Raw genomic sequence first — 14,379 nt, forward strand, 5'->3', positions numbered from 1 at the left:
GTCAAAGTACCATTCCGTACGGTATACCGCTATATGGAATGTAATTATCTTTTAGATAAATTTCATGCGTGTTGATTGGTCAATAGCTAATGCATACCACAAGTACACCGTGTCATTTGCTGTAAAATACAGAATTTGCAGGAAAATACAGAATTTGCAGGTGTACGAAATTTCACGTGATTTGCTCGATTGGTTGTACGAAAATACAAACTGCAGATGAGACCGACAATATTTTCTTACACACCCGTTGGTGAGAACACCATGCGTTATTTTTGGTTACATATGGTTAACACATACGTACGTGTGTTAACGATTTCAAGACATATGACTGGCTGCTCCTAGGTGATGACCAGGTCACCAGTGCCATGCATCCAATGAAAAACAAGATGGAAATCGATTAGACTGTGAGGTATAGTTAACCTGACATTAATGTGTCTGTGACGCGTACGTCAACTACTGTAATCACTATAAATAACTTTAGTCGAAAAAGATATTAAAATTTGCTTAAAACATGTTGCCGTTCTGCTCACTACCGATCTCCATGTGTTCCAAGACTTTAGTTTCTGACCTCCATCTGGACATGCACAAAGACCATAAAACATACAATGATGTTCATCTCTTTTTATTTATTTGGCTCTGATCGTCAAGTTATTTTAATCTCACATGTATCTTATTGCACACATAGCCTTCTCCTGTTTTGGATAGGGATGTTCACAAAGCTCCATGAAATTAATGTCCGAATCGCACACGAAATATAAGTCCCAATAGTTCAGTCACATGTTGCCGTTCTTGTTGTTGTCAAAGATGTAGCGACCGTCGTTGTCCATGAAGCCAAACTCCTGCTCTATCGCAATTTCGAACGAGTTGTCTACGTGATGTTGCAGTTGTGCTTCAGATGACTGAACAATGTCGTACAAGTACAACCACATCTTCGGGTTTGGATGGTTGGCGCCTTCCTATCTCCTTCCTATCGTCGGGTATGTGGAGCAGGTACATACGACTCTCGACGGCCTTCTGGTTGTTGTTGGACAGACTGAAAGTCGGGTTACTGTTATGGTCTTCTGAACAACAACAAGGAGCCGTTCTCTTTCCCGTACGTCGGTAGATCCACGTTCTGCCATTGGCTCTGAACAACTGGAACCTGCATTCATCTGAACAGAGCACACGTTACCGGTTCCGATATTGCCAACATTCAACTTGACGTGCTAAATGCAAAGGACGAAGTCGATGTTGCCTCGTCAGCGTCATCCCTATGAATGGTCGATATGCTCTGATACCATGCTGTCGTAGTCGGCGACATACTGTGTGACGCCTGATAACATGTCCAAGCGCAGTCGCTGCAGATGACGTCACAGTGAGGAATCTGTTACGTTAGATGTAAGATGCGAAGATGGCGGTCCTCAGTGGCTGTTGTGACGCGTGGTCTTCCATTTCGAGGTCTGTCTGTAGTCGTGCCAGTAACCCTGAAACACTGCATCAACCTGGTGATCGTCAGTTTTGTACAATTCATAATTCTTGTGACGTGGGCATAATTTGCTCCCAACTGGACCATACCAATGGCTCTCTCTCTCTCTCTCTCTCTCTCTCTCTCTCTCTCTCTCTCTCTCTCTCTCTCTCTCTCTCTCTCTCTCTCTCTCTCTCTCTCTCTCTCTCTCTCTCTCTCTCTCCTTCCACGAACGTATATTGTGTTTATTTAACCAAAAATGTTTTGGTATACTTTCTTTTGATCGTCAGTTTATATTGTATAGAATTTTGTACAAATGCAATACGTCATATTAAACAAAGCATGTTTTAAAATAAAACTCCTGAAGATAGTTACTGCCAGTTGGGTGTGTGCTCAGATATATATGTAGAGACAACACGGATAGTCAGAGTGCTTTAACGCCTTTAAAGAATTCCATTAAAACACATGCACTTGACTGACCCCTAGATTATGAAGACTTTTAACAAGTACATCAAAGAAATATCAGTACATTGTCTGAGGAAGGAAAAATCAACATGACTGTACCTGTATGAAGGAACGACTTAATGTTCTAAACATCAGAGTTTGGGTGTGGGTGTCGTCACGTCACTAGGTGTGGGTGTCTTCAAGTCATCAGGCGTGGGAATTTCACATCCATTGGCCATGCTGATGTTCATAATGGACCATCAGAACCATTGGCAGCCACCAATATTATGACTATATTTTATTTATAGCCTACTGTAGTTGGAGGTTTAAATATTTGTGATATCTGGAATTATCATCCAGCCTGTACATATTTATATTTTATTCATTACTAAAAAAACCCTATTTTTAAATGACATAATGACCTGAATATCTATTTTCTTGCATTATTGTCTAACCCAGATCAATATAGTATGCATATTGGATGTATTCCTACAAGCTGTAATCCAGCATATTATTTAGCTAGTAACATTGTGTAATACAGCTTACTCCAAGGCAGATAATCAAATCTGGAAAGTTTGGTTCTGAATCTAGTATAAACTTAAAATGCACTTCATGAGAGCAAACTAAGTGATTATTAAAAAAAAATTGATCTGGAGATCTAAAGCTATGTTTAACAAGCTTATTGTTATGTATAAATAAGAACAGAAGGCACAATAGTGACAACAAATTAAATTATGTTTTTGGTAAAGTTTTTCTTCAATTTTAAATAAACTTTTGCATAAAACTACAAATTTGTCTAAAATATAAATATGTAAAAATGAGAATAAAAATCAAGTTCTTTACAAATTTGAGTTTTCAGAATTTCAGACATGAAAAATTAACTATGTTAATGTAAATTAAAGACATTAACCCAATATTGACCCGTTATTTTTAATATAAAAATAAATTGCTATTAAAATCTAAGTTCAGGATGCCTAGATATATTACCATATCTAAGAGCAGATGTATATGGCAAGTCAAATACCATGTAAAAAGAAATTATTCAAATCTTTACTATATGAATTATAGGCCAAACAAACTTTTCCTCAGTGCTAACTTTGATTCAAACTCCATTCAGAGCCATGCACAGTGATTATTGTCACGGTCAAGGTCATAGTGAGCTTGCATGGTCGAATGATGGCTAATTAATCAATTAGTATAGTTTAATTAAATTAAATGCCAAAATCATATATTTTTTTAAATTATACACTGTATATGTGCTATAGGGCTATTTCAGAGAGAACAGGTAGCGTCTATGACTACCCTAGTTCTGCACAAAAGTTGAGTACTTTTTATTTTACAGGTACCCCAAACATGTTTCAAGCACAAGGCTACTTGACACATTGGTACTAGATGAAATAAAATTGCATACATTTTTTGCCCAGATGAAACTATATATTTTTTTACATCCAACACACTCACATTTATCACCAATCACTCATAGTAAGACACAAGTTCCTCTACTTACAGTTTCTTCTATGTTTTCTCATTTTTCCAGGCTGGAGAAACTGGAATATCCCGGTATACCTAAATGGGACTTCCGTTGTGCTGGAGTGATGTCAATATCTGCTGATATCCACAAATATGGATATGGCGTGAAGGTTTGTTCACAGATCTGATCACCCTACCATCTCTGCCTTTACCCACATCACCATCCATTTTGGATTTTAAATGTCACTTTATGCACAAAACACACCGGATCTGGGTCTGGGTCTGGTTCTGGCAAGTATGGTACCAGTCGAAAATGAAACGCAAATAACAAAGTGTCTGTGCTGGAGCGTACTACAGATCTGGCAGCAGACGACATAGAGTATGCGCTATATTTTCGCACTGCCAGACTGGCAGCTGCACCATGTTCGAATCTTACTCATTCATTTTGTTTTAATAAACAACAGGAAAGGTGTATATTAATCAATGTGGATTTCTCATACTTATTGTCGATGTTTATAGAAGTAAAATTATCTAAAGATATGAACGCATTATTATACATTGATAACACATACCGTACCAGTGACGTCAAAATCACCTGAAATGACGTCTTTACCATACTTGCCAGACAAAGACCCAACTATTATTATTACTACTATTTCACCTCTGCAGGGATCTAGTGTGATTGTGTACAGGAACTCTGACCTCCGCAAGTATCAGATCTACACGTATTCCGAGTGGCCAGGCGGATTGTATGGATCTCCCAGTATGGCGGGAACCAGACCAGGTTAATATAGCTTTCAATATCCAGAAAGTATATTATCGCCTTTCAATATTCTGTCAAAAAAAAAAAAAAAAAAAAAAGGAGAAAAAAGTAATGAAATAGTCGCCATGTATAATTAAATCGATAGTAGATATACCAGTAACAGATTTAAAGAGATTAGTCCACTTTAGGTTATTCAAAATCATCCGTTGAATCCATGCATAATTGTTTACGTTTATCATTTTAATTCCGCAATCTCTATAATTTTGAGTTATTAAAGTGCATGCCAAATAAATTTGAAGAATAATGTATTTAAATATTTGAGTAGTGTTTCACCTGGGTCAGGTAAAGCTATAAATAAATGTATTAGCGCAGGTTCGTTTCGCATATTAGGGGCGTCGGGTTTCTTCGTGTAGCGTTGGCACAGGTTAACAACATGTCAGTTTAATGTCATGACTGGACTCGAGAATAATCAAACTAAGGCTCTGTGACATCAGATGTAGGGGGAAATATAGTATTTTAGACACAGTAGGTGGCTACCATTTGGTCGTCGACGATTGCCGAAGTACATGTATTACACACATTTCCCATTAGCTCTCTCCTACAACATATCAACAAATGGGAGGGCTAGAGGTCACTCGAGCTATATTTTGCCCATCCCCGGGTCTTCCGTATACTTAAATGAGAAACCGTTCCCGCATAACGTTGTATATTTATTGCAGGAAGACCGCTCGCCTGATGCGCTAGCGATCTAGAATCGATCCCCGTCAGGCTATTTCTCGTTCCAGCCAGTTCTCTACAACTGGTGTAACAAAAGTCGTGGTATGTACTATCCTGAGTGTGAAATGGTGCATATAAAAGATCCCTATGCTGCTAATCGAAAATAGCCCATGAAGTGGCGACAGTTGGTTTTCTCTCTCAATATCAGTGTGGTCCTTAACCATATGTCCGACGCCATATAACCGTAAATAAAATGTGTTGAGTGCGTCGTTAAATAAAACATTTCCTTCATTCCTTTTATTGCAGGAGGTAACATTGCAGCGTCCTGGGCCTCGATGAAGGCTCTAGGCGAGTCGGGATACATGAAGAAAGCCAAAGAACTGATGGACATTACCGAGACTCTTAAGAACGGTATCAGGAAAATAGATGTATGTATGAAAAAAATCCACTTAATAATAATCTTATTCTTGCACAACGGTATGGATGACCGTATTAGTACAACCTCGTTGGCTCGACCTCGGAAGGGTCGATCACACCGCAACGCTCGAACCAAAAACTATGTCCCGAATATTATATTTTTTCGGTAAACCCTTATATTAACTGCTGACGGGTCCATTAACTGCTGTCCAGGGTCGACTATAAGCCTTCGCTCAAACTAAACTATCGGTCCCGTCTGTGTTATTAGCTATATTTCTCTCGAACTGGTAATCCATCACACATTAAATGCTTGCTATAATAAGGTCGTTATATCAAAATGTTAAATGTTGTGTAAAATATAATAATGTAATTTCTGATTTCTTTATATGCAAAAATGGTTTATTTGTCGCCAATATTATTTTCCATGTATATTCCTGATAATGTACGCCGATGACATGGTTCTGTTAGCTGAAAAACCAGATGGGTTACAAAAAATTATCAATTCTCTGTTTAATTATACCCAAACCTGGGATTTAACTGTCAATACAAATAAAACTAAAATTGTTGTTTTTAGAAACGGAGGTAAATTACGAGATAATGAGAAATGGTACTTTAATGGATGTAAACTAGAGGTTGTAAATGAATTTATTTATCTTGGCGTTTTATTTTTCTATAATGGTAAATTTGCACGTACACAGAAGCGATTTGCAGAACAAGGACGGAAGGCATTATTCTCAATATTGAATGTATGTAGGAACAATTTCTTCAATATCGAAACAATGCTTGCTGTTTTTGATACATATATTAACTCTATCCTTAGTTATGGTGCTGAAGTTTGGGGCTTTCACTCGGGTCATGATGTTGAAAAAGTACATATACAATTGTGTAAAAGATTATTGGGTGTAAGAAAAGGAACTTCAAATAACAAGAAAACTGAGAATTTTTAAATATTGGATAAAATTACGTAACACTACAAATTGTATTCTAAGGGGTATATATGAAGAAATGGCACACTATAACGATAATTGGTTAATAAACATTAGGCACGAATTGTATTCACTTGGATTGAACTATATTTGGAATTTATCGTATATTGACGACAGTATTTACATTATAATCAAAGAAAGGATATTAGATACTTTTAAGCAATTATGTTACAGTAAAACAATGACAACGTCTCGAGGACTTTTATATCAACGTTTATTAAATGAATTTAGATTACAAACGTATTTAAGATTGCCAATGGAAACGCGATATATAAAAGAAATATGTAAGATTAGAATATGCGCTCATAAATTAAATGTAGAATCTGGCAGGTATCGAAACATTGAACGATCAGAAAGAATATATACTCTGTGTAACGCTAATTCTATAGAAGATGAATATCACTTTATAATAGAGTGTCCACAATACAAAGATTTGCGTTGTAAATATATAAAAATGTATTATTATAAGAGGCCAAGTGTGTATCGTTTTATACAGTTATTAACCACCGGTAACAATAAAGAATCGAATAACCTAGGCAAATATTTAGTGCAAGCGAATACAATTAGAGATCGGTTAATACAGGATAATAGTTAATGTAATAAATGTAACTTATATCACTTCATTTATCCATGATTATATATAAACCACACCCACCATTGTTTTGCACGTGTGTATTTTGTATAACTATGTTGTATTATTATGTTATGTATTCAGCTGATGAGTTGTAAAACTCAAAGCAAATAAAGAACTTGGAACGGTCACTGTTAGACGAACCGTGATACCAATTAAACAATTAGTGCACAAACGGGCCTCGGCATAAAGCGTTACTTTGAACACGTCTCCAATCAGCTGTCATCACTTCCGCAACCATACATTTAATTAATACCGCCAAGGGCTTCTGCGTCATACAATCGGCGTAATATCTAATAAATTCTTTCACTCAAAATATTTTGCTATATAACACATTGATGGAATTTTTAAAGTTTGCAGTTACCAAAATAATATCTATCTGTAATTCAACTTTCTAACTGATGTTACGGAAATGTCCGATGTCGACCGAATGGTTAGGTCGAACTACTCGATGGGTCGAACACTTTCTCGAGCACCGACGGAGTTCGAGCCAACGGGATTCAACTATATTTGAAAAATAGATTTATGTTTAAGATGAACTTTCCTTGATAACATTTTAATACAGTATTATTCTTGAGGTTATATGATAAAGAGTTCATTACCTTCTTGTGTTTCGGTATCGTCGGTATCATATATTATGAATAAAGGTAATGTATTATGCTCGTATAATATAATAGCTGTCATATCCACAGTAATCAAAGTACACTGTATGTGATATTTTTAGATGCAAATTAATCGAGGTCACGGCACTACGTTTATTGACATGTATGCAATCGTACTACAGCGACATTCCAGAATTGACGTATGCATCAACAGTCGTCAAACAAAAACACGTCAATAGCAACTTTACACTGAAAGGTGTTCAGCGTTCTGAAAACCCAAAAAAAGACGTCATGCACTAGTTATGTTGGGATATCCGACGTCGTTCCCATTCAAAACGACACCACATGACATATTCATACGTCATTTGAATATCGATTGATGGCTGACTGGAATTGTAGTTGCATATACAGTTTACAAAACTGTTTCAGTATCGTCAATAAAAAACCTAAAACAAAACAAAGTAAATTACGTAGAATAGTAAAGTAAAGTAAAGTTTGTTTTATTTAACGACGCCACTAGAGCACATTGATTTTTTATCTTATCATCGGCAATTGGACGTCAAATATATGGTCATTCTAACTCTGTTTTTTTAGAGGAAACGCGCTGTCGCCACATAGGCTACTTTTTTATAACAGGCAGCAAGGGATATTTTATTTGCGCTTCTCACAGGCAGAATAGCACAAACCATGGCCTTTGTTGAACCAGTTATGGATCACTGGTCGGTGCAAGTGGTTTACACCTACCCAATGAGCCTTGCGGAGCACTCGCTCACGGTTTGGAGTCGGTATCTGGATTAAAAATACCATGCCTCAACTGGGTTCCGAACCCAGCACCTACCAGCCTGTAGAATGGAGACTGTTGCTGGGTATAAGAGGATAGACATTACGATGTATCTGGGGCGGGACATAGCCCAGTGGTAAAGCCTTCGCTTGATGTGCGGTCAGTCTGGGATTGACCGCCGTCGGTGGGCCTATTTCTCGTTCCAGTCAGTGCACCACGACTGGTATATCAAATGCCATGGTATGTGCTATCCTGTCTGTGGGATGGTGCATATAAAAGATCCATTGCTACTAATGGAAAAATGTAGCGGGTTTCCTCTCTAATTAAGACTATAAAAATTACCAAATGTTTGACATGGAATAGCCGATGATTAATAAATTAACATACTCTAGTGGTGCCGTTAAACAAAACAAAACTTTTCACAATGTATCGTTCGTTATGCAGTCAACAAATATGTGAGTCAAAATCCTTCACTGTTTCAGAACAGAACAGAACTTTATAACACTCAGGTTGTTCTTCAACGACATATGAGAAACATGAGAAATATATATTACATGTAGTTAGTTACGACAAGACATGGTCAACAGGATCTCAGATTATTACGTTACATAAGCTAATGTACAGTACAAAATTATATAATTACACGATTTATATGTTATACAATTTAATCGTTATAGGATTTACACTGTTCTAATTGGACGGTGTCTGTAAACAAAAGTAAATGTTATTCTTCAATATTTCTGTTTGAATTTATCTCTGGTATAAGAGTGACAAATTTAGTGTAAAATCGCTTCATAACACTAATTCTGTCCAGTAGGCAACACACACACACACACACACACACACACACACACACACACACACATATATATATATATATATATATATACACACACGCACGCACGCACGCACGCACGCACACGTATATGACATGTATTATCAACAATTACAGGGTACAGTTATGGCTACTAAACTTATGCCACATTAGTTCTTGGATATTTAGAACAGTTATTATATCAAATATGGAATGCAAATGAATTTGGGATTTTTTTAACGCAAAACATTTAAACGATTTTTAGATAACTGTTTCATCATTTGGACATCCACAGTCGATATACATGTATACATGTTATAATGAACTTAACTTGTTACATCCTTCTGAGTTACAGTGGAAATGAATAATTCACAACTACCGTTCTTAGAGTCGAATAAACCACGTGACATTTCGTACACCCCGGCAAATTCTGTATTTTCCCGCAAATGTATGTGGTATGCATTAGCTATTGGCCAATCAAAATTTATCTAAAAGGTTATTTAAACTATAATGATGCCACCCAAAACATACAAAAGTTAGTATTCCGTTTAGATTAGCATCACGTATTTTAACAATATTGTCAAATACAAGTGTGAAAACCTCCCAACCAACAATGTCTCCAAGAACTGGAGGTTCATTAAAAAAAAATATCCCGAAAGTTTAATTAAACATGGACTTTTAAAGATAGAAGAAAAAAGTCCAATCATAACAAAACTCATGATGTAATACACATACAGAACTTCACATACGTTGTTTTCGCTTCCCATTTATTGCACGATATTATTTTATGCAAGAATATATACCACGAGGCCTCGTTAAAATACCCTTTAAAAATAAACTAGAATTCGTCTCCATAAATGCTACTTTTCAGAACTACGTGCGTTTTTAGAATGATAAAACCCACAAAAACATTTCATAGTATTACAAGGATGAGCAGAAGCACTTAGATGTACGGACATGGATAGTCTAAACAATAAAATGCAAGGAATGTATGATTTCAATTTAAAAAAACAACAACCCCAAAGGGCTCCTAATATAGTGTAGGGCGCACATTAAGTCAATACTTTTTTTTATTATGCAGGACGAGTTGCTTCCCTCTATTTAGCAAATTTAAAAAGGCGGGCTAATGATTAATGTTGTCGTTGGAAGATTTATTTTGTTAATAATGATGCAAGTACTTCAATCGAGGTTTAGTGAGTACGGTAGGTTATACATATTTGGTTTGTGTGTCCATTGGATGTACTATTTCGGTTGAGAAACGGTTGAAACATGGTGCCACAAGTTTTGAATACCAGCTATATATATAGGGTATGTAACAAGATCCGGACGTAGAAAGAACCACACTTTCCACGTCCCTTCAGACTACTCCTAATGGTGAAAACTACTTCATTTCTTTTAAAAACTAGTTTCTGTCACTTTAATCCGACTTACCATATAACTTTCTTTTCTTTTTTGAGGGTGGGGGTTGTTGTTTTAGTCCGAATAGCTTACAATATTTTAATTAGTAAATCAGCATATTATGTTTCATGAATTGCAGGGACTATGTATTGTGGGGCAACCAAAAATGACGGCATTTGCCATTGGTTCAGCGGATCCCGACATGGATATTCTCGCCGTCTGTGACGTCATGGAAACAAGAGGTGAACAGAGCATATTTCTACAAATACAATACGACGTTTTATACTTTTATTTAGTAAATTTTATGACATGTTTTGCATGAATCTATTAACTGGTGGCCCTCATCTAAATACAAATGACAACAAAACTACTTTTTACAAAAAATCTATATGCAAATGAAATATCACATGTACATGTATATGAACAGCTGGTAGATAACATTGCTCAAGGTATTTGCTTTGCCATGTGTTCCAGGCTGGACGATGGAGCGACAACAAAACCCAACCTGTATCCACTGCTCCATACTCCCTCACCATCGCAACTCCATGGGTACATTGCTGGACGATCTAGCGTTCAGCGTGAAAGAGGCCAAGGTACGTAACTCGTGTATTTTCATTTCATTTTAACTTATTTTCGTGCTTATATCCAATTAAGGTTCAAGCACGCTGTCCTGAGCATACACCTCAGCTGTCTGGGCTGTCTGTCCAGGACAGTGGTTAGTTGTTAGTTAGTTAGTGGTTAGTGAAAGAGAAGAGGGTGTAGTGGTCTTACACCTACCCACTGAGACGTTAAATTCGCTCTGAGTGGGAGCCGGTACCGAGATGCGAATCCTGTACCTACCAGCCGTATGTCTGATGGCTTAATCATGATACCACCGAGGCCGATACTCGTGTATTAAGTCCGGTAACATGTGCATGGAATCAAAGGACTTAAACTCATAAAAGAGACCAAGGTACGTAACTCGTGTATAAAGTCAGGGTACACAACCCGTGCATGAAATCAAGAAACGTAAATAGTGTATCAAAATTTTGTTTTATTTAACTACACCACTAGAGCACATTGATTAATTAAAATCATCGGCTATTGGTTGTCAAACATTTGGTAATTATAACTCGTAGTCATGAGAGGAAACCCGCTACATTGTTCCTAATGCGGCAAGGGATCTTTTATATGCACGTTCCCATAGACAGGAAAACACCTACCACGGCCGTTAACCAGTTGTGGTTACACTGGTTGGAACGAGAAAAACCCTATAAGTTGAATGGATCCACCGAAATGGTTTAATCCCGCGACGCAAGCACCTCTGGGTTACGTCCTGCCCCGCCCCATTATTAATGAAGAAAATGCAAACTTTTCAACAACTTGATTACTCTGTTACCACTCCGCAGGTTGGATTTCTCCTTATAGCTATTATAAACTGGTCTCATACTGAAGACTGTGTGGTCTATCTGACTAGCAAAAAACATAAATACAATTACACCTTTAAAGGACGTTCCTGGATGTGTAGCCATAATCCCAAATGCGCTGATGTGCCAATAAACTATGGCTCGAAATTGAAAGAAGCCAGGAAGCAAATGTCACTAAAATTGCATCTAGGGATAGATTTAGCTCAGTTGGTTGAGTGCTGGCTTGAGGTGCTTGCGTCACAGGATCGAACCACCTCAGTGGATCCATTCAACTCATTAGTTTTTTTCTCTCGTTCCAACCAGTACACCACAACTGGTCAAAGACCGTGGCATGTTCTTTCCTGTCTGTAGGAAAGGGCCTATAAAAGATCCCTTGCTGCATGTAGCGGGTTTCCTCTGATGACTACGTGTTAGAATTACCAAATGTTTGACATCCAGTAGTCGATGATTAAGCAATCATTGTGCTCTAGTGGTGTCATTAAAAAAAACCAAACCCTTTTTTATCTACTTTGTTTGCAGGCTAACACATCTCTGTCTAAGAAAGGAACAGCAGGCATGTATGGGATGATGGCTATGGTGCCCGACAAAGCCATCATCAATGAATTTATTGCAGAATTCTTCAGCGAAATCTACAAGATTCAGTAACCTTTACCAACTAGTATGGGACTGAATAGCCAAGACTAGGCCATCATGGATGAATTTATTAAGCAATAATCAAACTAGTTTATTTGTTCTAGGGTTGACCACCCTGTAACAGTGAATGGCACGTTACATGTATAAAACTATAACACATTTATCAAAATCAAATTATCAGTATACATAAATGCCTATTGGTGCGCATGCGCGAACCGATAGGTTGAAGTTTTAGAGGTCTCCGTTAAAAACTACGAAATAATTGTTTTTGGATATTTTTCTGAGTCTGTGTGACGAAATATTCTTTGGAAACCATTTCGGGTATGTTCTGGAGTGTGTGGTGAAAATGCGGGTGATATAAGAAAGTTTTCGTACATGGACGATAAACGTGCAGTGTTGCCTCGTGTTGCTCGTGCTATTCAGCGGCCATCTTGACCCCGACAGGCAAAATTATTTCAATCGCTCAATGGAGAATTTCTATCGGAACTTTTATACACAAATTTATTACATAATTCTTCAGTACAAGATTCAGTAACCTTTATCGACTGGAATGATAATCAAAGACTGAATATCCAAGACAAAAGAGTTGTTAGACGGACAAATCAGTCTTAATAATGACCAAACCTTTGTTACCTATGTTCTTACAAATGACTAAAACTTTGCTACAATATGTTCTTACAAATGACTAAAACTTTGCTACAATATGTTCTTACAAATGACCAAAACTTTGTCACAATATGTTCTGACAAATGACTAAAACTTTGTTACTATATGTTCTTACAAATGACTAAAACTTTGTTACAATATGTTCTTACAAATGATCAAAACTTTATCACAATATGTTCTGACAAATGACTAAAACTATGTTACTATATGTTCTTACAAATAACTAAAACTTTATTACCATATGTTCTGACAAATGACCAAAACATTGTCACAATATGTTCTGACAAGTGACCAAAACTTTGTTACTATATGTTCTTACAAATGACTAAAACTTTGTTACAATATGTTCTTACAAATGATCAAAACTTTGTCACAATATGTTCTGACAAATGACTAAAACTATGTTACTATATGTTCTTACAAATGACTAAAACTTTGCTACAATATGTTCTTACAAATGACTAAAACTTTGCTACAATATGTTCTTACAAATGACCAAAACTTTGTCACAATATGTTCTGACAAATGACTAAAACTTTGTTACTATATGTTCTTACAAATGACTAAAACTTTGTTACAATATGTTCTTACAAATGATCAAAACTTTATCACAATATGTTCTGACAAATGACTAAAACTATGTTACTATATGTTCTTACAAATAACTAAAACTTTATTACCATATGTTCTGACAAATGACCAAAACATTGTCACAATATGTTCTGACAAGTGACCAAAACTTTGTTACTATATGTTCTTACAAATGACTAAAACTTTGTTACAATATGTTCTTACAAATGATCAAAACTTTGTCACAATATGTTCTGACAAATGACTAAAACTATGTTACTATATGTTCTTACAAATAACTAAAACTTTATTACCATATGTTCTTACAAGTGACCAAAACTTTGTTACTATATGTTCTTACAAGGAAGAAAAGAAGGAAATGGTTTATTTAATGACGCACTCAACACATTTTATTTACGGTTATATGGCGTTGGATGTTCTTACAAGTAACTAAAACTTTGATACTATATGTTCTTACAGAAGACAGAAACTTTGTTAAATAGAACATGTTGCTTTTCAAAATTGTGATTATAGTTATTTGACATTAAACTTTGAAATATGAGACGTTGGTAATTAAATAATTTACCTTGTTAATAATAATTAATTACATTATACAGAGAATGTACCAATTTTTGTT

General features: G+C 36.2%; 1 protein-coding gene across 1 annotated transcript in view; it reads left to right on the plus strand.

The window, feature by feature from the left end:
- LOC121377338 (sphingosine-1-phosphate lyase-like) overlaps positions 1 to 14,304 on the plus strand; it is a 26,395-nt gene extending 12,091 nt beyond the window's left edge. Inside the window, exons 7-12 of the mRNA XM_041505287.1 lie at positions 3,426 to 3,528; positions 4,028 to 4,142; positions 5,145 to 5,266; positions 10,607 to 10,709; positions 10,942 to 11,060; positions 12,393 to 14,304. Of these exons, the coding sequence (XP_041361221.1) occupies positions 3,426 to 3,528; positions 4,028 to 4,142; positions 5,145 to 5,266; positions 10,607 to 10,709; positions 10,942 to 11,060; positions 12,393 to 12,518 (688 nt within the window). The 3' untranslated portion in view covers positions 12,519 to 14,304. The remainder of the gene's footprint in view (positions 1 to 3,425; positions 3,529 to 4,027; positions 4,143 to 5,144; positions 5,267 to 10,606; positions 10,710 to 10,941; positions 11,061 to 12,392) is intronic.
- The last annotated feature ends 75 nt before the right edge of the window (positions 14,305 to 14,379 follow it).

This window comes from Gigantopelta aegis, chromosome 7 (genome assembly GCF_016097555.1).
Source record: "Gigantopelta aegis isolate Gae_Host chromosome 7, Gae_host_genome, whole genome shotgun sequence".
NCBI classification, from domain to species: Eukaryota; Metazoa; Mollusca; class Gastropoda; order Neomphalida; family Peltospiridae; genus Gigantopelta; species Gigantopelta aegis.